The 23086-nt window shown below is 32.2% G+C and overlaps 2 protein-coding genes, 1 long non-coding RNA gene and 1 pseudogene across 3 annotated transcripts; 1 reads left to right on the top strand and 3 right to left on the bottom strand.

Annotated features, from left to right (window-relative positions):
- Positions 1 to 11968: 11968 nt before the first annotated feature.
- Positions 11969 to 12650, top strand: LOC119673017. The gene is made up of 3 exons (XR_005251982.1): positions 11969 to 12358; positions 12495 to 12548; positions 12638 to 12650. It is a non-coding gene; the product is annotated as an uncharacterized LOC119673017 (long non-coding RNA).
- Positions 12651 to 14263: 1613 nt separating this feature from the next.
- On the bottom strand, positions 14264 to 15434 carry LOC119690055 (annotated as a pseudogene).
- Positions 15132 to 20510, bottom strand: LOC119690046. Its single transcript, XM_038105033.1, has 5 exons — positions 20493 to 20510; positions 16073 to 19287; positions 15512 to 15996; positions 15280 to 15438; positions 15132 to 15210 (listed from the first exon to the last, which is right to left on the bottom strand). Exons 1-2 carry the CDS (start codon positions 20508 to 20510, stop codon positions 16225 to 16227), a joined length of 3081 nt encoding a protein of 1026 aa, XP_037960961.1. The 3' UTR covers positions 15132 to 15210; positions 15280 to 15438; positions 15512 to 15996; positions 16073 to 16224.
- Positions 20511 to 21703: 1193 nt separating this feature from the next.
- Positions 21704 to 22826, bottom strand: LOC119690035 (capping protein inhibiting regulator of actin dynamics-like). Its single transcript, XM_038105021.1, has 5 exons — positions 22453 to 22826; positions 22263 to 22316; positions 21925 to 22173; positions 21833 to 21860; positions 21704 to 21762 (listed from the first exon to the last, which is right to left on the bottom strand). Exons 1-5 carry the CDS (start codon positions 22453 to 22455, stop codon positions 21704 to 21706), a joined length of 393 nt encoding a protein of 130 aa, XP_037960949.1. The 5' UTR covers positions 22456 to 22826.
- Positions 22827 to 23086: the final 260 nt, after the last annotated feature.

Genomic DNA, 23086 nt, shown 5'->3' with positions numbered 1-23086 from the left:
ATGGAATATATGGTCTGATGATTCCTGTTGATACATCACAAAAGGTTGACATATCGGGTTGTAAAAAAAGTTTTTGTAATTGAAGTGCTGAATCTGACTTTAATAGCTGCTTAAGCTCTTCGTCTATTTTCTGATGGTTACTAATTATCTCGAGATCTATAACCGTAGGCATATTAATTGCATCAATTCTGGATAAACTATCAGCCACTATGTTGTCATTACCATCTATGTATGATATGTTTGTTGTAAACTCTGCAATAAAACTTAGTTGTCGTAGTTGACGTGGTGAAACTTTATCTGACTTTTGTTGGAATGCATAAATGAGCGGTTTGTGATCCGTTTAAATTGTAAAATTTCTACCTTCCAGTAAATGTCTAAAATTTTTGATGGCTAAATATATAGCTAGCAACTCTCTGTCGTACGTGCTATAATTCTTCTGCGCTGCCTTGAGCTTCGAAGAGAAAAACGCAACCGGTCGCCAAACATCACCTTCTTGCTGTTCCAGTACTGCACCAACTGCGTTGCTTGATGCATCCGATGTCAATCGAATTGTACTTAATGGAGACAAAAATGTTAATTTAGGTAACGCGGTTACACTTGTTTTACAGTTTTCAAACGCTGCATCTAACGTGGTAGTCCATGTTATAGGCGTGTTGTCGTTCTTTTTTGAATTTTTTAATAGCTCATTTAAAGGTGCTTGTAATTTAGCGGCCTGTGGAATGCACTTGCGGTAATAATTTAGGATTCCCAAAAAACGACGAATTTCTTTTACTGTCCTTGGCTTCGTGTATTCATTAATTACTCTCACTCGTTCTGCAGGCGGGCTGATACCATCGGCTGATACATCATACCCTAAAAAACTTAGTTGTGAAACTCCGAACTCGCACTTAGCGGTGTTTATGACAAGCTTGGCCTTATTGAGTGTTTTCAGTACTGCTTCTACATGTTCCAAATGCTGCTGTTCACTTTCTGAGAATATTAAAATATCGTCAAGGTAGCAGAAGACAAATGGCATTTTCCTGAACAATGAATCCATATACCTTTGAAAGGTTTGCGTAGCGTTTTTAAGACCAAACGGCATGACTACAAATTCAAATAACCCAATGGGTGTACTTACTGCGGTTTTGCATATGTCATCAGCTTGCATCGGTATGTTATAGTACGCTCTATGTATATCAATCTTTGAAAATAATTTGCTAGCATGTAGTTTTTCCGTTACTTGATCTAGGTATGGTATTGGGTACCTATCTGGTTTGGTTTGCGCATTTAGTTTTCTAAAGTCACCGCAGGCTCACCAAGCACCTGTTTTCTTTTTTACCAGGTGAATTGGACTCGACCACGGACTGTTTGACGGACGAATAATTCCTTGCTCCAACAGCGTTGAAAATTCTTCGCGAATTGCCTTTAATTTTTCCGTTGAATAACGGCGTGACCTTTCATGCACTGGCTGACCATCAGTGACTATTTGATGACAGACTACAGATGCGTCAGGGAGGCTATAGTTATTTGCACTGCACAAATCAATGTATTTGTTGACGACTGTAAAGAATCTTGAATTTGGATAGATCAGAGGTGATGCGATTGATGTGTAGTAATCCGTCCACTTGAGTAAACCATAACTCCGGGTCAGTTTGCAAAAATGAAGGCAAATTCGTTAACTTTACTGCATCAATATCGTTTTTTACTGTTGTGAAATTCGTGTCTGCTGCTGCTGACTTTGCTGTTGTTTCTTTGTCGGCATTAGACATTTCTGCTTCTTTGTTCAGCATTGCGTCACCCAACATTGTGCAAGTTTGTTTTGACTTTATGAAATAAATGAATAACTTCCGCTGCTTCCAATTATGTGTTTAATTTGCGTCGGGGTCACCAATTATGTGGGTTTTTACCACACACTTTATTTTAAATAAATATAACAAATGTTTACAAAATGATAAAAATGTTGTGTTATTAAAACGTGCAGAATAGAAAGAAGAAGGAAGCCAGTCGCTAGTTACTGAAGTTAGCTGCTCATTGAAAAATGTTCCTTTTGCCCACAGATAGTGCGAGTGCGTGTACATTCACACACAGAGGGCGCTGCAGTATGTGTGGCGAGTTCGCCACAGATATATATTTTTTCAGTCTAAATTAAGATTGAATAAAATAATTTTTTTTTATGTATTCGAAAAATGTTAGGTATATAACATTCCTAACACAGAACATAGTTTTTTTTTGTTTAGCTTATGAACTATAAATAATATTTATTTATTGAAATTGTGTAGTGTTGTTTAATTATATAAAAATATATGAAAAAAAAAAATTTTGTCTACTACTTTTATTTTCTTTGAAATGGTTGAAAATTTTGTTTTGTTGGATCTTGGGTTGTGTTTCTTTTTGTGAATCCTTTTTCTTGGGAAGTTTTTTTTTTAGCTTATGAATTATAAATAATATTTATTTATTGAATTTGTGTAGTGTTGTTTAATTATAAAAATATATAAAAAAAAATTTTATCAGATCTTGTCACTCTGCGTTTTCAAGATTAAGGTAACAAAATAATTTCACTATACAGAACTTATCTCATTATTTCTAAATTAAAATTAAACTTAATATATTAATTACGAAACAAATGTTTAATTCACGAATAAAAAAAGAAAGCCATCAAATAGAAAATACATGATAACTTAATTTGGAATATATACATATGAGTGCATACATATATATTCATTAATATTTATAATTCCACAATTTCAACAAGTTAATTATTTTGCTTTATACATAAACTTTAATATAAAACAAATGACTTTATACAAATGGAAGTAATGTTTTGAGTACATTTTATAATGTCAGTACTTAAAATAACGGAAAGTAAATGAAGAGTTTCTCTTGTTTATTCTATTGATTCAAAAATAAAAAATTTTTTATACAATTATTAATTATCTTATAAAATTTTATCTTAGTTTTCTTAATATTATGATAATTTTTTGCTATTTACAAACATTAAGCACAATTAATTATATAATTCATTTTTTTTAAGAGTTTCAAATAATTCGATTATGTCGTCATCTAAAAATTTTATTACTATATCTTCATATTCAACAACTACTTCAGCATCTAATTTATGATTTAAAATTTTATTGTTCAACGGATGAAGGCCGTCAGCGCGTTCTTCTTCCGTTTCAGTTATATCGGTAACACGTGTCATTTTACAAAGTATAGCTCGGTACGGCAACCGTGCAATACTGGGTTCGCAAGCTGATAAATTTTCTAAGGTAACAGTCTCAGTGTTACCATAATCTATTTAAAATACTTTTACAACATTTTGATGTGCATCTTCATCAATAACTTTACCTTTGAATTGTATCAAAGAATTCCTTACAGGAACGGCAACTACATTGTGAACTAAAAAATTTTTTTTTTCTCGCACAATTGGCCGTACAACTCTTGACGGTGTTAGTGAAAAGTGCACTAACACTAGCTGAAATCTCTGAAAAATTTTTTTTTTCTCCTCTCTCTCTTTCTCGATTTCTCGAGTATTTTTTGGAACGGATTATTTCGAAAAGTTTTCTACGAAGATATAAGATTACTTTTGAATATTCAGGTTTCCATTAGCATACATTTTTGTTACTGATCTTCAGGGAGATATTATCAATTGGCTATTACCAATTTTCAGTAATACGGATAGATGGATGACGCTCAATCAAGAGCGGAGAAGTTAGCACAAGAGGTCCATGAGTTCCGAACATTCATAGCCTCCATTCAGGTACATGCGTGGCGGAAATTAGGTGCTTTGCAACAGAATAGGGATTTTATACAGATACATAAGGACACCATAAAATCAAGACGTTTGTCGCAACTGGCGGAAATAACGTATCTGTTGGATTTGATCGAGGAAGTGGAAGATATTAAATCGGATGAGCAACGGAAAGAGCACGTTCAGTTATAGGAAGCTAAAATTGGGTTAGAACTACAGTGTACAAGGTTTAGGAAAAGGCAAGAGGAATTAACCGAATTTTAAGGAACAGCAGAAGAAGAGAACGAATGGCTTATTCAGAGTCTTAGAAATCTAGGAAAGTCGGAGGAGGAAATTTCGGAGGAATTGACGGAGAGCAGTAAATTAATAGACGAGGACCACGTTATTGAAACATTGAAAGTGCAATTAGAAAACACGAGGAGAGAACTGGATACATTTAACAGACCAGCAACTCCGAGCGCGGATACTTTGCAATTGCCAGTAATAGGAGCTGGGTTGATTCACAAATTAAACAGAGAGGATCAGACGAACTCCAATATGGCGAAAGTAACGGCGATAATGAACTCAGTGAATAACATCTGTCCGATATTCACAGGAGGAGAGGGACCGGAGCTAGCGGCAGAAGTAGAAAGGTTCGTGGAAGGATGCAAGCTAGTGGAGCAAGAGTGGGGAACTGAAGTGAATTCAGATAATACATTTAACATTATCCGCTGCGTCTCCGTGGGCCAGCGTATTCAAAGATAGGGAGACGAGACTTTGCCACAATCACAGAGTTTTGTGAGTACATCCAGCGGAGTTTTTATAAAAGAAGCACTCTGGAACAAGTCCGCACGAAGATGGCCAATATAAACCAGGGAATTGCGGAATCGGCCAGCAATTATGGTAGCAGATTGGAAGGTTTGTTATCCGATGGTTTGGAGTTAATACACACCAATTGGGGAGAGTCGGATAGAAAGGGTCTGTTAACGGATTTGAGAATTCTAGCGTTCAAAAGTTTTATCAAGGGTTTAAGAAATGACGCAACTAGGGAATCATTAATTGATTATGATAACCTTGAGTTGGATGGTTTAATTAAGATGGCGGAGAAGAGACAGGAATATAAGAAGGGCCATCAAGTTAATTTCAACCACGCTGAGTCAGAACACAGAACACCAATAGATGATCAGTTGGCTTGTACTTTTTGTCGGAAGAAAGGCCACGTAAGGGAGGAATGTCGTCAACGGAAAAATACGCCGTATTGCGTCAACTGCGGAGATTACGGGCATGAAATAGGGCCGAAATGTAATAAAGGCGCACCCAGCGTAAAAACTTGCAGTTTTTGCAAAAGAATTGGACATGAGAAGGAGCGTTGTTTTAAAAGACTACAAACGGTGTTCTGCAAGCAGTGCCAAATTAAAGGTCAAGAGGAAAATCAGTTTTGTTTTCAGAAAGCGCAACAAGTAGCGCGACCTCAGAGAGATGGCAGAAATTATCAAAATAATACTTCCTCGAATCCGTCAAATTTCACAACTCGCAATTCTGGTTTGAGCCAACAACCAAACCGAGGTCCTAATCAGTATGAACGAAGATTTTCAAATCAATTCCCACAATACAGACGTGAGTATCGGCAACCACAACCTCGTAAGTTTGAGAACAGGTCTCCAAACGGCTACACGTCCTCCAATGTTTTCATACCACAAGGTATACGTGACCCCGAGATACGACGGGGAACAATGTCTGCAAATCAGGAAAACTAAAGCCGGCCCAACCCCCGCCAAAGGGTTGGACAGCCGATGATCAGAACATAAATTGGCATAGGGTAGGCGATAAAACAGCTGATACCCAAGATGAATGCGATATTTCACGCATTTCAGTGGAAGAGTTATTCTCTCCCGGAAAGGGTTTAGTACATGAAGTGGATAACAGTTTAATCACCTCAGCTACTTCAGTTGAGTCACATAAGGGGAGGTTAAGAACCTCTAAAATAACTTACAATATAATCGAAACGCCAAGGGTAAAACGCATGCAGAAGTTTACAAAGAAGGTATCATTTAAAGAACAACCGCAGATTTACTACTACGACCATACACCTCAGTACGAAAATAGAACTTACGAGGAACATAAAGGTTTGCTAAAGGAATCTGTGAGACAAATCTTACAATCATTAGTGGCTTTATTTATAATGCTCATAATAAATTTAAAAACAAAGTTGCGTAAAACCAAGTGGAGATTATCTTCTCAGCGACAATTTTTCCGGGACCAGGATTATAACCAGGTCGCAGACGTCTGTTGCGATACGACGGAAGAGGGCCACGATGATGCTTTCATTATTTACCCTTGCGATCAAGCTATTAACGAACAGTTAGTACTTTTGCTGGACTCAGGGGCAGACACCAGTCTGATCAATCCTGAATCCCTAAAGAGAAAAATAAACATAAACCAAGGTGATACTAAACGATTGGTTGGTGCATTCGGAGGAAAGACTCATACATTAGGGTCCGTGATAATTCATCATAAGGACATACCAGGACTGAATTTTAGGATGCACGTGGTTCCGGAAGGTACAAGTTTACCAGCTGATGGATTACTAGGTAGAGACGAACTTTGGAATCGTTGCATAGCAGACACGGTGCACAAAAAATTGATTCTCTTGGATAAAAGAAAGACGATGGCAACATTGCCCCTCACGCGAACGGAGGGTGAACGACGGATTTGTATAGCCAGGGCTATTACAATTCCGGCTAGGTCAGTCAAAATAGTTCCTATCAGAGTATCTGTCGAGTCAGGAGATATACTAGTGAGCCGAAAAGAAATCTCACAAGATGTATACGTAGGAGGCACACTCACTCGAGTGATCAATCACACAGGGCATATTCCTGTATTAAATTCCAATGACTTTGCGGTAGTGCTGAATAATGAAGTGTTGCCTAATTATGAGTTATATGAGGAATCAAAAGTGGAATCAAACCACAACGTAAACTTACTAAGCAGCGCAGAGGACTCGGAGCGTTTTAACTTACTGATGAATTCGGTGAGATTAGACGAAAACATCAACGAAGAAGAGAGGTCAGTCATAGTGGGCAGTCTTCGAGATTATAGCGATATATTTATACTTAAGGGGGATAAACTGTCTCATACAACTGCGTTGAGACATGAAATACCTACAGAAGCAGGCAAACCTCCTATTAATATTAGGCAGTACCGAGTACCAGAGGCTCATAAGGCAGAAATTGAAAAACAAGTGCAGAAAATGTTGGAAGACGACGTCATTGCACCAAGTGTGTCACCCTGGAATTCACCAATTATTCTAGTTCCCAAGAAACAGGGATCTGCTGGGGAGAAAAAATGGTGACTCGTAGTCGATTTCAGGAAACTAAATGATATAACCATAAAACAAGTGTTTCCAATTCCCAGAATTGACGAGATTCTGGACCAATTAGGCAGCAGTAGATATTTTTCTACTCTCGATCTGGCCAGTGGTTACCACCAGGTACTTCTCGATAACCAGGATCGGGATAAGACGGCTTTCAGTACTAGCACAGGACATTATGAGTTCCTTAGCAACGTTCCAGCGAATACTAACTGCAACATACTAACTGGGCTTCAAGGGTTGGACTGTTTCGTTTATTTAGACGACATTGTCATATATGGCAGTAATCTAGCGGAACATGACAAGCGTCTCAGGAAGGTTTTCGACGTTTTGCGCAAATACAATCTGAAGTTGCAAACGGAAAAATGTCATTTCATGCGGAGAGAGGTGGTCTATTTGGGACACAAATGTTCGAGTGAGGGAGTCCTACCTGATCCATCGAAAACAGAATGTGTAAAGAACATTCGTCCTCCGAAAACAATTAAACAATTGCAAGCATTCCTCGGTTTAGTAAATTATTACAGGAAATTCATACCCAATGCCGCGAAAATCTCCCTACCATTAAACAAGTTACTTAGAAAAGGGGAAAAATTTATTTGGTCGAACGAATGTCAAAAGGCAATGGATGATTTAAAGGAAGCCGTGACTAATCCACCCATTTTACAATATGCTGACTTTACCAAACCATTCGTTTTGACGACCGATGCTAGTGATGAAGCATTGGGAGCCGTTCTTTCGCAAGGAAAGATAGGTGAGGATCTTCCACTGTATTTTGCGAGCAGAGCACTGAGTGCAACAGAGAGAAAGTACTCCACCATCGAGAAGGAATTCCTAGCAATTGTCTGGGCAACTAGAAATTTCAGATCTTACCTGTTGGGAAGGCATTTTAAGATTTTCACGGACCACAAACCTCTCAGAGGGGTGGTAAATCAAAAAACTCAAGACACCAGGCTAGGTCGGTTTAGGCTAAAATTATTGGAATATGATTTCGAAATTTGTTATAAACCTGGGAAATCTAATTTAAACGCGGATGCATTGAGAAGACTACCAATTGAATCAAGTGAGATTCAAGTAGTAACCAGATCGAAAACCTCAACAGAAAGGGATGGGAAAAATACAGATTCTGCAAATCAAGGGAAGACCAACGCACCGTCACAATAATCTAAAGCCGATGCCGAGCTAGGGGCAACAGTTTCAAACAATACAAACAAGGAAGAGGAACGTGATCCAGGAGGGTAGGATCAGGCCCTTTATCTGACTGACACCAGAGACATAAAAGGGGTACTAACTAGATTCCATGATTCCCCAATGGGAGGCCATCAGGGAGCCACTCGCACATATTTCCGGATTCGAAAGCAATTTAAGTGGAGTGGAATGCAAAGGCAGATTAAGGATTACGTGAGGGCATGCTTGCAGTGTCAAAGAAACAAAATCTCGAGGGAAGATAGAATGCCCATGATTATCACGGACACGCCTCAACGACCGTTTGACAAGGTTTATATGGACATAATTGGCCCATTGCCTTATTCGTCAAGGGGCAGTAGATGCATTCTGACCTTCCAAGATGACTTTAGCAAATATATGATTTGTGTCGCTCTACCGGATGCTGAAGCAGTAACGGTAGCGCGGGCCTTCTTCGAAGAAATAATTGCAAAGTTCAACATACCGCGGATACTGGTGACGGATAATGGTTCTAATTTCACCGCGGCACTTTTCAAAGAAACATGCAAGATATTAGGGGTAAAGAAACTCTGTACATCGCCGTATCATCCCCAGTCTAATGGGTCTTTAGAAAGAAGCCACAGACCACTGGCAGAGTTTTTGAGAAATTTCGTAGACTTAGATGGTGCAGACTGGGATCAATGGTTACACCACGCCATGCATGTGCACAATAATACGGTACACATGACCACAAAGCAAACACCGAGTAGGACTTTGTTTGGTTTTGATGTGGAGATTCCAGTAACGCTGAGGAAAAGGCCGTCACCTATCTACAACTTCGATGATTATTCTCAAATATTGAAATATCAAATTCAACGTTCTCATGAGTTAGTGAGGGAGAATCAGAAGAGGCGAAATTAGCGTCTAAAAAATATTATGACAGAAATAAAAAGGAAAGGAAATTTAGAATAGGAGAGAAAGTGCTCCTGAAGAACCAATCGAGGAAGAATAAATTTGCACCCATATGGGAAGGTCCCTATGTGGTAAAAGAGGTTCCCAACACGGTTAATGTAAGAATTTCCATAAAAGGGAAGACGAAAACTTTCCACAACAACTTGGTAAAGCCATTTTTTTAAAAAAAAAATAATTAAAAACTTGTAAGATGTCTGCTGAATTTTTTTTTTGATACCAAATTTAATGTTTTCATTTTTATTTCGTTTTAATGAAAATAAACATATTGGATTTAGATTTAAAGTGCCACAAATTCTACTCGTGAGCATTCAACGGTTCAACGGCCGAGGAGTGTGCGCAGTCAACTACTGTGTGTTTTTATTTATTGTTTTTATTTATGTTTAATTTCCAAGTAAGGTTTATTATTTGGTCATCCAGTTTATCTTGTGTTACCACACCATAACATGGTTTTATGGTTTTCTGATCAACGGACGGAAACACCAATAAATTTTTACTCTCTTGACAATTTCTGTAACTTTACAAAATCATCTAGATATACATTGTAACTATCATATTTGATACAAATAACACTCAACATTAGACGGCGAACTAAAATTTACATATTTACATTCAAACCGCCCATAAATAATTTTTTTTTCTTACCTACTTAACTTCATTTGTTGTTGATGCCACAAATATAACTCGTGAGCATTCAACGGTTCAACGGCAGAGGAATGTGCGCAGTCACCTACTGTGTGTTTTTATTTATTGTTTTTATTTATGTAAAATTTTCCAAGTAAGGATTATTATTTGGTCATCCAGTTTATCTCGTGTTACCACACCATAACATGGTTCTATGGTTTTCCAATCAACGTTGTTCATTCAGCCAATGGCATTGTTGGTTGTATAGACGCTAGTGCCAAGATAGCAACGATGCTGGGAGGTCCAAACCGGAATTGGAACACGAAATTTTTCTAAGTTTACTAATTTGTCAATATTAGATAAATGAAAGCTTTCTCAAGAAATAAGAAATATGATTTAGAAAGAAAATTCAATAATCTTTCATTTGGTATATACCTCATATCTGAATGTTGCGCAATAGCTGAGATATTCACAAAATAAAAAAACCAAATTTTTTAAAAAAACTGACTTTTTTTACTTAAAAAATTATTAAAAAACAACTAAGAGTTCGATGGACTTGCACGCACATGCATTTGAAAGGCAATAAATCAGGCTTTCAAATAAACTAAAAATCAGAAAAATCGTATGCGTGGAATTCGCACAAAAACATGTCAAAAATCAATGTCTTATCTCACTCCAGATAATACATTTGAAAAAAGTGAAAACGCAAAATGATCAGAAACACATCACGAAATACAATTTTAAATCGTCAATCGATTATTTTACATTTATCATACAAATATGATAAAAAATAACCTTTTTTTCTACCTTATTTTACTCTAACATATATATCATAGCGTGCAGAAGCCCGATGGCAATAAAGATATTTTTCCTTTAAAGACAAATATATCACCTTTCCAAAATAGTCAAAATCAAGAAAATCGTATGCACAGTTTTTCCATATTATTTTTTCAAAAATGGTTCATTTTTTATCAAAAATCCAATTAATTGATAAAAAACGTGAACCTCCACAGCGCCATATACGGCCCAGAAGCAAAGCAGGAGGCTTACTGCCATCTATAATTCGAAGCCAAATAAGATATGGTGTTTGTATTTGCTTAATGCATATGTTGTGAATAAATGAATTAAACAATAAAAAAAGCGACTATCTATCCGTTTAAAAAACATTAATTTTAAAAAAATATTATTACAAGAATCACAATGCACATAAAAGCCTTTAAAGATAACAAAACAAACTTTAAATTACAAAAAAAATCAGAAAAATCGCATTATTCTTCGAACAAGGCAATTCAATCAAATATGAAAATTATTATTTCTCTTAAAACAATCATTTGAGAAGAAAAGATAGATGACAAATGTTAAAAAATATATTACTAAGCAATTATTTAATAATATCAACTCAATATTTAATTCAAAGAAAAGAAAGAAAAAAATGTAATTTAAACCATTTTTATTAAAATTTTTAAATAAATTAATAATTTTTTTTTTAATTTTTCAGAATTCCGAAAAGAAAAAGAACAATCATTGTAAATATTTATACGCTTATTTATTTAAATATTAGTATAATATTTACATATACATCTTTATTAATTGCAGATTTCCAAATGCGACGCAGCCTCCAAAAACAAAACCTAGAGCTGGAAAAAAAACCAATAAATTAATTAATTAATTATAAATATTATATACATATATTGTAAGTAATATTAAAAAATGCGCTTAACACTATTTTTAGAAAGCTTATCTGCAAGCACCATCTACCGTTCGTATTCGCTTTATGGAATTTATGCATTTGTTGCAAATTAATTAATTAAACAATAAAAAAAGCGACTATCTATCCTTTTAAAAAACATTAATTAAAAAAAAATATTATTACAAGAATCACAATGCACATAAAAGCCTTTAAAGATAATAAAACAAACTTTCAATTACAAAAAAAATCATAAAAATCGAATTATTCTTCGAACAAGGCAATTCAATCATATATAAAAATTATTATTTCTCTTAAAACAATCATTTGAAAAAAAAAATAAAGATGACAAATGTTAAAAAATATATGACTGAACAATTATTTAATAATATCAATTTAGTATATAATTCATATCAAAAGAATTTCATCAAAAAATATTGGAATGTTTTTTTTGAGGTTATAATTTTTTGCAATCAAATATCTTACCGTGCAAAACCCCGATCGGGATAACCTATATGTCTATATAAAGACGAAGGAGTTTTCTTTCAATATTTCAAAATTCATAATAATCGTATGCACAGTTTTTTTTATAATGATTTTTAAAAAATTTGCATTTGATCAATAAATAAATTGAGTCATACAGCAACTAATTAGGGTTTAACAGCCAACACCATCTAGTGTTTGTTTTCGTTTTATGTGTGATAAATTTCAGGGTTTGAAAATGCTGGACTATTTTCAAGCAATTATTTTTGTTTACGAAAATGAAATAAGCAAAATGCAAATGCAACATTCAGTTTGCGTTTATGTTTCATACTAAGTGTGTGCGAAGGTTGAAGCAATGGTAAGTATTATGAAATTAAATTAATAAAATATATTTAAAAATTTGTAATTTATACAACTAATAATATTAAAAATAATAATATTATAATAATAATATTAAAAATATAAATATTAAATTTTTAATGCTTTCCTTTCAGAATCGGGATATATTAACTGGCGTATTGATTGGGCTGCTGGTTGACGGTAAAAATGTATGTAAATAATTTAAAATATATATATATTATATTATGATTTATATTAAATGCAATATTAAAATAACATTTTTTGTCTCTTTCTTCAGCAACCCCAGCGTCCACAGCAGCAACGAAACCGCCGACCAGCAGGAAACTACCAGCGGCACCAGGAAAGTGTCCGACGACGGGAAGAAAACCGCCGACGACGCGAAGAAAACCTCCGGCGGCAGGATGAAAACCGCCGCCGGCAGGAAGAAAACCGCCGGCGGCAGGAGGAAAATAGCCGTCGGCAGGAAGAAAATCGCCGTCGGCTGGAGGAAAACCGTCGTCGGGAGAAAGAAAACAAAGAAAAAAATGTAATTTAAACAATTTTTATTAAAATTTTCAAATAAATTAATAATTTTTTTTTAATTTTTCAGAATTCCGAAAAGAAAAAGAACAATCATTGTAAGTATTTATACGCTTATTTATTTAAACATAAGTATGATATTTACATATATATTTTTATTAATTGCAGATTTCCAAATGCGACGCATCCAAAAACAAAACCTAGAGCTGGAAAAAAAAAACCAATAAATTAATTAATTAATTAATTTAAAAAAAATTCATTTTCATATATCATATATTTCATATATCATGTTTATTTTTTAATACATTTTTAATAAAAAAATTTTATTTAAACTTATTTTCATAATTTTATTAAATGATATATTATATACATATATTCCAAGTAATATTAAAAAATGCGCTTAGCACTATTTTTAATTTCTTTTACATTTTGGAGAAATATTTTTCCCCTTGCGCCAGACCGATGCTTAATGCAAATTTTGTATGAAATTCTATACACGCGCGCATGCCTAAGTACATAGGCAAACTTTTTTACCTGCATCTTCTGCCTTGTGCGCAAATGAGGGTTGTGCAAGTGACTAATTATTATAAAATAATAGGTTATAAATGCACCCCGACCTAAAAGATCTATTGTGCGCTGCAAATGGTTTAACTTTGGCTACAATTTTCTAAACAATATTTAATTAATATTAAGTATAATATACATACATTTATTATTATATTAAAATATATTGAACTAAATAATTTAATCAAATTAAATTTAATTATTACTAAAAGGTATAAATTTTAATTAGCTTACTACTCTGATATATAATAATTATATTACAAAAACTATCATCTAATACATATATACATAAATTTACGTTAAAAGTTCATTAAAATAAACAATGGTAAAAAAAGAGTACATAAAAAAGAGTAGACATGGTGTATACATACATTTATTATTATATTAAAATATATTGAACTAAATAATTTAATCAAATTAAATTTAATTATTACTAAAAGGTATAAATTTTAATTAGCTTACTACTCTGATATATAATAATTATATTACAAAAACTATCATCTAATACATATATACATAAATTTACGTTAAAAGTTCATTAAAATAAACAATGATAAACAACGAGTAGATAAAAAAGAGTAGACATGGTGTCTTCTTCAAAACTGTCATTATCATCATTCTGACCAACGAGCAAGTTATACGGAAATTATGTAAAAAGTCACGCATTGCATCCACAATATTATGCGAGGATTACGTAAGATTATGATATGAAGTCCCAGTCTCAGCAGTACCAGCTGCACCATCTGTTTAGATAAATAGAGTGATTAAATTTATAAAGAGCATTTATCTATATGTAAATTACCTTCACCAACCTTAAATGCTATAAATAGTGGTTGTCTATCAATTGGGTCGGCTTTATATTAGGTTCGTGGCGATGTTGGTGGTTCAGCATTGTTAGATCTAGCAGCAGGTACTTGTCCATGTAGCATATTGATTGTTGATTTGTAGCACAGCTAGAAGAGAATTTTTAAAAAAATATGTATATTATTTTCATAACCATATATCAATAATTTCTGTATGTATGAAATAATCACCTTTCATAAGAATTAATTGAATATGGTGGTGCAAATGGATGATACGTTACAATTGTGAATTGATTCTTTGACAAAAAAACTTGCCAATGGCACTTTCTCCTTAAAATCATAGGCAAATACATGACGTAAGGTGGGTCGAGGTGGTTTACCATAACGCAATGCACGTATCTGGTTGTAATCAGTGATAATTGCATCGTTGCGCTCGATGAGATCAAGTACGCTGTTGACATTACATTCCAACCAGGGCAAACATAAAGGCAAACCAGTTGATGTAAGGCTGGAGATTGACTATGTATAAAAAATTAATTGTTATTAATGTGAAATATAATAAGTTATAAATTTAATAAAAAATACTTACGAGCCAGAAATTTCTGACGGACAGTATGACTTATTCAACACACGTTTATCAGTTTGTACTGACATTTCTTCTAGTAACGGATGTAGAACATCCGGAAACTTCAGCAATCCACATTTTAGAGCTTCATCAGATTTTTCACATTCTATTTAAAGTTTAATAATGATGTTTAATATTATAATGATGAATAATAAATTTAGTTAATAAAAAATACCTCCTAAAAGACAGAATAATGCTAATGCATATGAATAAGCCATATTTGGCAGTTGTAATAAATTACGCACAGCATCATACTCTTCATAGTACTTAATAAGCCAGGAATATTGCTTGCATAATAGTCCAATACTAGCACCATCGCCAAAGGATCTGTATCAGGATCTAAACTTAGGATTAGACAATTCAAATGCTGTGCGTCAACAAGCACGAGCTTTCAAATATTAAGCATACCTGAAAAGCACAATAAAGAAACATCTATTTTCTTGGCGCCGGTAATCCAGACGACAATTTTTCGATGTTAAACTGAAAGTTGGATGAAGTGATGTTTTCAAAACAAGCACAGCACGTTCAATAAGTTCTGTGACTGAGCTAAAATCTTCAGTCATTTTACTTTTAAAAACGAATTAGAATAACAAACATATTAAAAACTCTATAGCATAATAAAATATGTAATATTACTTACACATATTTAATTGTATAATTGAATCAATGTGTTAAGGACAGCTATACGTATTAAAGCAGTTAAGAAGTTAAAATCAATGCGTTCAACTGCAGCTAAAAATTGATTCTGCACACTTTGGTATTTTTGACTATGTTCATTGCTAAACCACTGCACTCCCTGTACTGCTGTATTTTTACTAGTTATGTCAAAGTCTGATGCTGGCACCGGTTTCATGCTTATAATATTCTTCATAAAAGGAGACCAGGTTTCGTTTGCAGTTACCAAGTATTTTTTACTTACTCAACTCTAATGACATGTTTACCGAAGGTGCGACGCATTCCATATTGTGGATTCAAATTTTTCAATTCTACCCTTTACTAAGATTTCTATCTTTGCTAAGATTTGCAAATTTCTAAACATGGCGATATGGTCTTTTGTGTTTTTGCAGGCGTGTCAGCTACTTTACCAATTAGAGACCCTATGTCACTAATATACTTGTCAGTAAGCTGAAAATTGTAATTTAAAGCTAAATTTTATGACACACTAAATCAAGTAGTTACACACTTTGTTTAATATACTAACCTCATTATCTTCGCTGCTTATATGATTTCCAGTGTAATTTATCTTCTTCTTGCGTTTTTTTTCTTCTTTTTCTTAGATGCTGTAGGACCGGCAGGAACATTGGCTGTAGCGGAGGCACATTCAGTAGCAGTGATTCAGTAGCATTCAGTAGCTCAAGATACATTATTACATTCTAAGCAAAGAGCACAAATAAAGTTGAGCAAATTAATATTATTCTTAACGTAAATACTCGTTATGCATACATCACACAACGGACGTATACAAATTTTGCATTCAACTTTTGGAAATACCTCCTCAAAATGTTTCGCACAATGGATGCAATATTTATCGAGGGGATCGCAATTATTCATTAACCTCTCTTTCATATTTAATCTATATAGATTTTCTGACAATAATGCAGTCAAAGGTAAGCTATTGATGAAGGCATCGCAATATTGCAGGACATAAACTCCACAATTATTGGAGTCATAAGTAGACTGCTTTTTATAGTTTATGCTCTCCATCTTCCAATCAATAAAAGGAAACATTTCTAATAATAATGCCTTATAGTGATTAGACATACGCTCTTTTGAAGCACTTTCCCCATAGGGATCCAAGCATACTAAAGTACCTTTCTCAAAATTAACAAAAGAAACTATGAAATGTCTATACCTTAAGTGTGGTATTATAAGTAAATGAGGTTGCTCCGATAAAAATTGCTTAAAAAATGATATATTTTTAAAATTTGTCTGACATGGCACAGACAAGCAATTCTCTCTTTTACTTTCAAAAATGATAACCGCTAGACATGCATCTAAAATTGAATTCAAAAGCCACTCATCATTATTTAGAGTACATAAATCACTTTTCGTGTAAAAGTATTCGAAATAATGGCATCTTTCATTAAATACTCTAAGAAAAACTGTGCTCAGGTTCAACACATAATATTTTGTTGAAATTGGTAGACTTTTTGAATAAGTTTCACAGTCCATGAAATTTTTTTCAGAAGTATTTACGTCACAGCTTTCTGTGGCACATGAATAGCTGTGTTCTTTAAGTATTGGTGATACGATAGAATTTTGTTTAACACTAAGATTTTTATCTTTTTGTGAGCGAATCACACTATGCTCTTGAAGAAAGAGTCCGTGACGAAGTCTGGCTTTATTCTTCTTTTGCCATGACTCAGGAATTTTTTTAAGTTTCCTATTTTTACTAATACCCATTATTTTATCAGAACTTGTCTGGATTTTTTTGTGTTTACGGGAACTCTTTATAAGTGTCCCTGGAGTTATGGGATCAGTTAATTCTTGGATATAATTATTTTTAATTAATTTAACAATTGAATTATTGAAACTTTGAATGCCTCGAATAAATCTTCCAAGTTTCTGAGGTTTACATTCAAAAACATTGTATTTAATATTTTTAAAATAGCTCTCTATGGGTCCATTACTCACTCGAGTGTTTGAATGATCTATATGAATACCGATAATATTAGACCACATAGGAAGAAATGCCATATATTTATTTAAAATCAAATTTGCCATTTTTGGACAATATAATTCATTCCTTTCAATATTATTGCATTTAATAGTAGCTTCTGTATAGTTTTTAAAATACTTTATAAATTCAACTCTAAAAGGACTGCCTTCAGAAATAGAAGCCAAGGTATCAGAAGTTTCTTCAAAAGTTGGAAGTTCATTAAGTTCATCTGAATTGAAGTTAAAGTCAAAATCTGAACATTCCGTCATGTCTTTTAATTTAGACAAACTCTCAACTGCCTCCTTTACTTTGGGTGTGTTATTTTTGGAGCATAAAATAACGCATAGTTTCTCAAACCATTCCTTGCAGTCCTTTAGGGTACATAAATTGAAAACTATTCCCATAGATTCTCTTAAGAATTTTCTTAAATTATTAACCTTAAGCGAATTAGTTTTATCTACTGCATTGTCTATATCTTTGCAAATAATTTTGCAGTAGTGGCTAACACAAAATTGTATAGCAACAAAATTCAATTTTTTTGGATTATTCACAAAAGCATATGAATAGTTTAAATATTCTAAAACCGAATCCATTCCATTGAAAACCTTCAATATTGCCCCAATTATAGCGAAGCTAACATCTGTTACAATTCTGCGACAAATGGGCCATAACAGACTTTTACTTTTACAATATTGTTTTAAGTGTTGCAAAAATTGTGCAATGTCTGTTATCGAGTGATTCGATAAAACCGCATCGGCTATTGAGAAAACAATTTTTTTCTCAGAAATATGACCGACTAAGGAATATAATAATATTCTATTAGTATCGAATGGTAACTTACGAATAATACCACCTGTTGCATCTATGCGAATAGTATGTTTCATTTTTTTCAATAAGAAACTTTCGTTTTGTTGCAATAGGTGAATTTGGGAGAAATCCCATAAATAAACTTCAAGTTTTGTTGACAAATATTGTATGAAATCTCTAGGTGAAGACTTAAACATTAAATAAGTGTCAATAAAGGGATCGGAGTGTAAGTCATTTTTAGCATATGCTTCTGTTTTTATATTTCTGTAATATGATAATGACTTTACTTTATCATTTCTTCCGACCTTTTCAAAACTTTCACATTGCTTATTGAGTTTTTTAGTGCGAAATTTAACAGCCGTATTGTGAAAAATTTCGCCTTTAAGAGCATATCTTTGCAATGCCCTGCATTGAGCACTTTTATCGTAATTTGTGGTATGCTTTAATTGATTATTTGAAGCAAATACCGTTACTTTGCCACTAAAGTAACCTTTAAAGATATAAGTGTTGCAGGAAGGATCTGTACAATAAGCGTATGCGGTGAATGAATTCTCATTAAATCTGAAATTTTTAAAGTGCAAACCGCAAGCATTATTGTAATGACTATAAGAACAAAGCAATAAATATTGTAAAATTTTCTTTTCACTAAACTTATTCTTATATGTGTTTAAGAAATTCGAGAGATTTTCAATCTCGAATTCTGCATCTTTTTCTTTGCAGATAAAGGAAACACACCTTTTTGTGTTTAGTGAGTCAACCATAAGCACACTGCGATTGATATATGGGCAGTCATTTTGTTTTTTTAATGCCATTAAAGAAGCAATATTGAAACTATCTTCCAAATTTTTGGAGAATGAAATGGATTCGTCTAAGCTTGAATGTAATGTTGAAACATTAAAATGCTGCTTATCTGAATGTACTTTAGCCAATGAAGTCTGTTTTTTATAAATCTGAAAAAAAATTATATTTTTTAATTATTTTAATATAAAATAATAATTTAAAATTAAAACATTTATAGTTAAAAATTTATAGTTAATGTTTTAACTTTAACAACTCTTAAATTTTTGTTAAGTGTTGGAGCGGTTAAACTCAAATAGTTAATATTATATTTATTAAATTTTAATCTATTGTAATTAATATTGTATAATTAAATTATTATATTTAATATATTATATAATTCATATATTATATTGTTTATGGATAAGATATGATTAATTAACTTATCTAACTAACCCTGTATAAGATATAATCAAATCAACGGTTCTAATTCTTGTTTTTATTGCGTTTTATTTTTGAGCTCGAGATGAGCAATTTTTTGTCATATTTTTTGGCTGCAAGTAAACTCCGTTGATTTGATTCTGTCTCTTGTTTTATCGAACGCGAAAGCAACAACACACAAAAAGTGATTAAATAATAACTTGACAAAATTGTCTATAATTAAATAAATTCAATAAAGTTCGAAATTACCAATTATAAAAACGCTTTTAATTGTTTTAAAAAATTTGTCTATTAATATAAAAAATTGATCAAAAAATTTTAGAATATAATAATGATTTTAATAAACACTAAATTATTGAATAATTTTACTAATACCCATTATTAGATCATCACACTAATAATGCAGTGATTTTTGCAATAATAGAATAATTATAGAAAATTTTTTTACCACGCAAATTTACTATTTCGTAATTAAGAAACATAAACATGTAAGTAATTAATATTAAATGATGTTTAATTTGCTGGGTTTGAAATTGCTTGACTATTTTCAAGCAATTATTTTTGTTCACGAAAATGAAATAAGCAAAATCCAATTGCAACAACAAAAACGCAAAATAATTTTAAATGGGCTTACTTACGATTATTCTTACGACGATTGTACACAGCTTCGTGCACACACATTTGTATTGTGTAGGTTTTGTTGTTGCATTTGCATTTTGCTTACTTCATTTTCGTAAACAGAAGAAATTGCTTGAAAATAGTCAAGCAATTTCAAACCCTGTTAATTTGCACAACAACTGAATATGTATATCTAATACATAATGGGTAAAATTATTCAAAAACAAGAATTAAAATAATACACAGAAGCACTGTACTATATTACCATAAAGTAATTCATTATCTTGTGGGATATTAATATAGACAATTAAAAACTTACTTCTTTGGCGATTCGCATGATTTTTGTTTTCGTTTTCAAATTGCATTTAACACCAAATCTTGTATTTTGTTGTTCATTTATAATTTTGATTACACTTTTAAAACTTTCCGTATTGTTTATATTAAATAATTCTTCCACTTTTATTATTTTATTAATTAAAGCGGTTTGAACCGCGCGCGAAAAATTGTGCAACATGATTGTTCGACTTGTTAACACAAATTAACATGTCATTGCATGTCACCAAGTGCATTATTAGCAAATGGCGACAGACAGACGAGTGGGGAAAAAATACGTCCTCTTTTTTATGTACTCTTTTTTTACCATTGTTTATTTTAATGAACTTTTAACGTAAATTTATGTATATATGTATTAGATGATAGTTTTTGTAATATAATTATTATATATCAGAGTAGTAAGCTAATTAAAATTTATACCTTTTAGTAATAATTAAATTTAATTTGATTAAATTATTTAGTTCAATATATTTTAATATAATAATAAATGTATGTATACACCATGTCTACTCTTTTTTATGTACTCTTTTTTTACCATTGTTTATTTTAATGAACTTTTAACGTAAATTTATGTATATATGTATTAGATGATAGTTTTTGTAATATAATTATTATATATCAGAGTAGTAAGCTAATTAAAATTTATACCTTTTAGTAATAATTAAATTTAATTTGATTAAATTATTTAGTTCAATATATTTTAATATAATAATAAATGTATGTATATTATACTTAATATTAATTAAATATTGTTTAGAAAATTGTAGCCAAAGTTAAACCATTTGCAGCGCACAATAGATCTTTTAGGTCGGGGTGCATTTATAACCTATTATTTTATAATAATTAGTCACTTGCACAACCCTCATTTGCGCACAAGGCAGAAGATGCAGGTAAAAAAGTTTGCCTATGTACTTAGGCATGCGCGCGTGTATAGAATTTCATACAAAATTTGCATTAAGCATCGGTCTGGCGCAAGGGGAAAAATATTTCTCCAAAATGTAAAAGAAATTAAAAATAGTGTTAAGCGCATTTTTTAATATTACTTGGAATATATGTATATAATATATCATTTAATAAAATTATGAAAATAAGTTTAAATAAAATTTTTTTATTAAAAATGTATTAAAAAATAAACATGATATATGAAATATATGATATATGAAAATGAATTTTTTTTAAATTAATTAATTAATTAATTTATTGGTTTTTTTTTTCCAGCTCTAGGTTTTGTTTTTGGATGCGTCGCATTTGGAAATCTGCAATTAATAAAAATATATATGTAAATATCATACTTATGTTTAAATAAATAAGCGTATAAATACTTACAATGATTGTTCTTTTTCTTTTCGGAATTCTGAAAAATTAAAAAAAAAATTATTAATTTATTTGAAAATTTTAATAAAAATTGTTTAAATTACATTTTTTTCTTTGTTTTCTTTCTCCCGACGACGGTTTTCCTCCAGCCGACGGCGATTTTCTTCCTGCCGACGGCTATTTTCCTCCTGCCGCCGGCGGTTTTCTTCCTGCCGGCGGCGGTTTTCATCCTGCCGCCGGAGGTTTTCTTCGCGTCGTCGGCGGTTTTCTTCCCGTCGTCGGACACTTTCCTGGTGCCGCTGGTAGTTTCCTGCTGGTCGGCGGTTTCGTTGCTGCTGTTGACGCTGGGGTTGCTGAAGAAAGAGACAAAAAATGTTATTTTAATATTGCATTTAATATAAATCATAATATAATATATATATATTTTAAATTATTTACATACATTTTTACCGTCAACCAGCAGCCCAATCAATACGCCAGTTAATATATCCCGATTCTGAAAGGAAAGCATTAAAAATTTAATATTTATATTTTTAATATTATTATTATAATATTATTATTTTTAATATTATTAGTTGTATAAATTACAAATTTTTAAATATATTTTATTAATTTAATTTCATAATACTTACCATTGCTTCAACCTTCGCACACACTTAGTATGAAACATAAACGCAAACTGAATGTTGCATTTGCATTTTGCTTATTTCATTTTCGTAAACAAAAATAATTGCTTGAAAATAGTCCAGCATTTTCAAACCCTGAAATTTATCACACATAAAACGAAAACAAACACTAGATGGTGTTGGCTGTTAAACCCTAATTAGTTGCTGTATGACTCAATTTATTTATTGATCAAATGCAAATTTTTTAAAAATCATTATAAAAAAAACTGTGCATACGATTATTATGAATTTTGAAATATTGAAAGAAAACTCCTTCATCTTTATATAGACATATAGGTTATCCCGATCGGGGTTTTGCACGGTAAGATATTTGATTGCAAAAAATTATAACCTCAAAAAAAATATTCCAATATTTTTTGATGAAATTCTTTTGATATGAATTAAATACTAAATTGATATTATTAAATAATTGTTCAGTCATATATTTTTTAACATTTGTCATCTTTATTTTCTTTTTTAAATGATTGTTTTAAGAGAAATAATAATTTTCATATAGGATTGAATTGCCTTGTTCGAAGAATAAGGCGATTTTTATGATTTTTTTTGTAATTGAAAGTTTGTTTTATTATCTTTAAAGGCT

The sequence above is a fragment of the Teleopsis dalmanni genome, chromosome 1, assembly GCF_002237135.1.
Source record: "Teleopsis dalmanni isolate 2A chromosome 1, ASM223713v2, whole genome shotgun sequence".
Taxonomy (NCBI): domain Eukaryota; kingdom Metazoa; phylum Arthropoda; class Insecta; order Diptera; family Diopsidae; genus Teleopsis; species Teleopsis dalmanni.
Note: the sequence above shows the minus strand (reverse complement) of the source record. Positions and strands in the feature narration are given on the sequence as shown.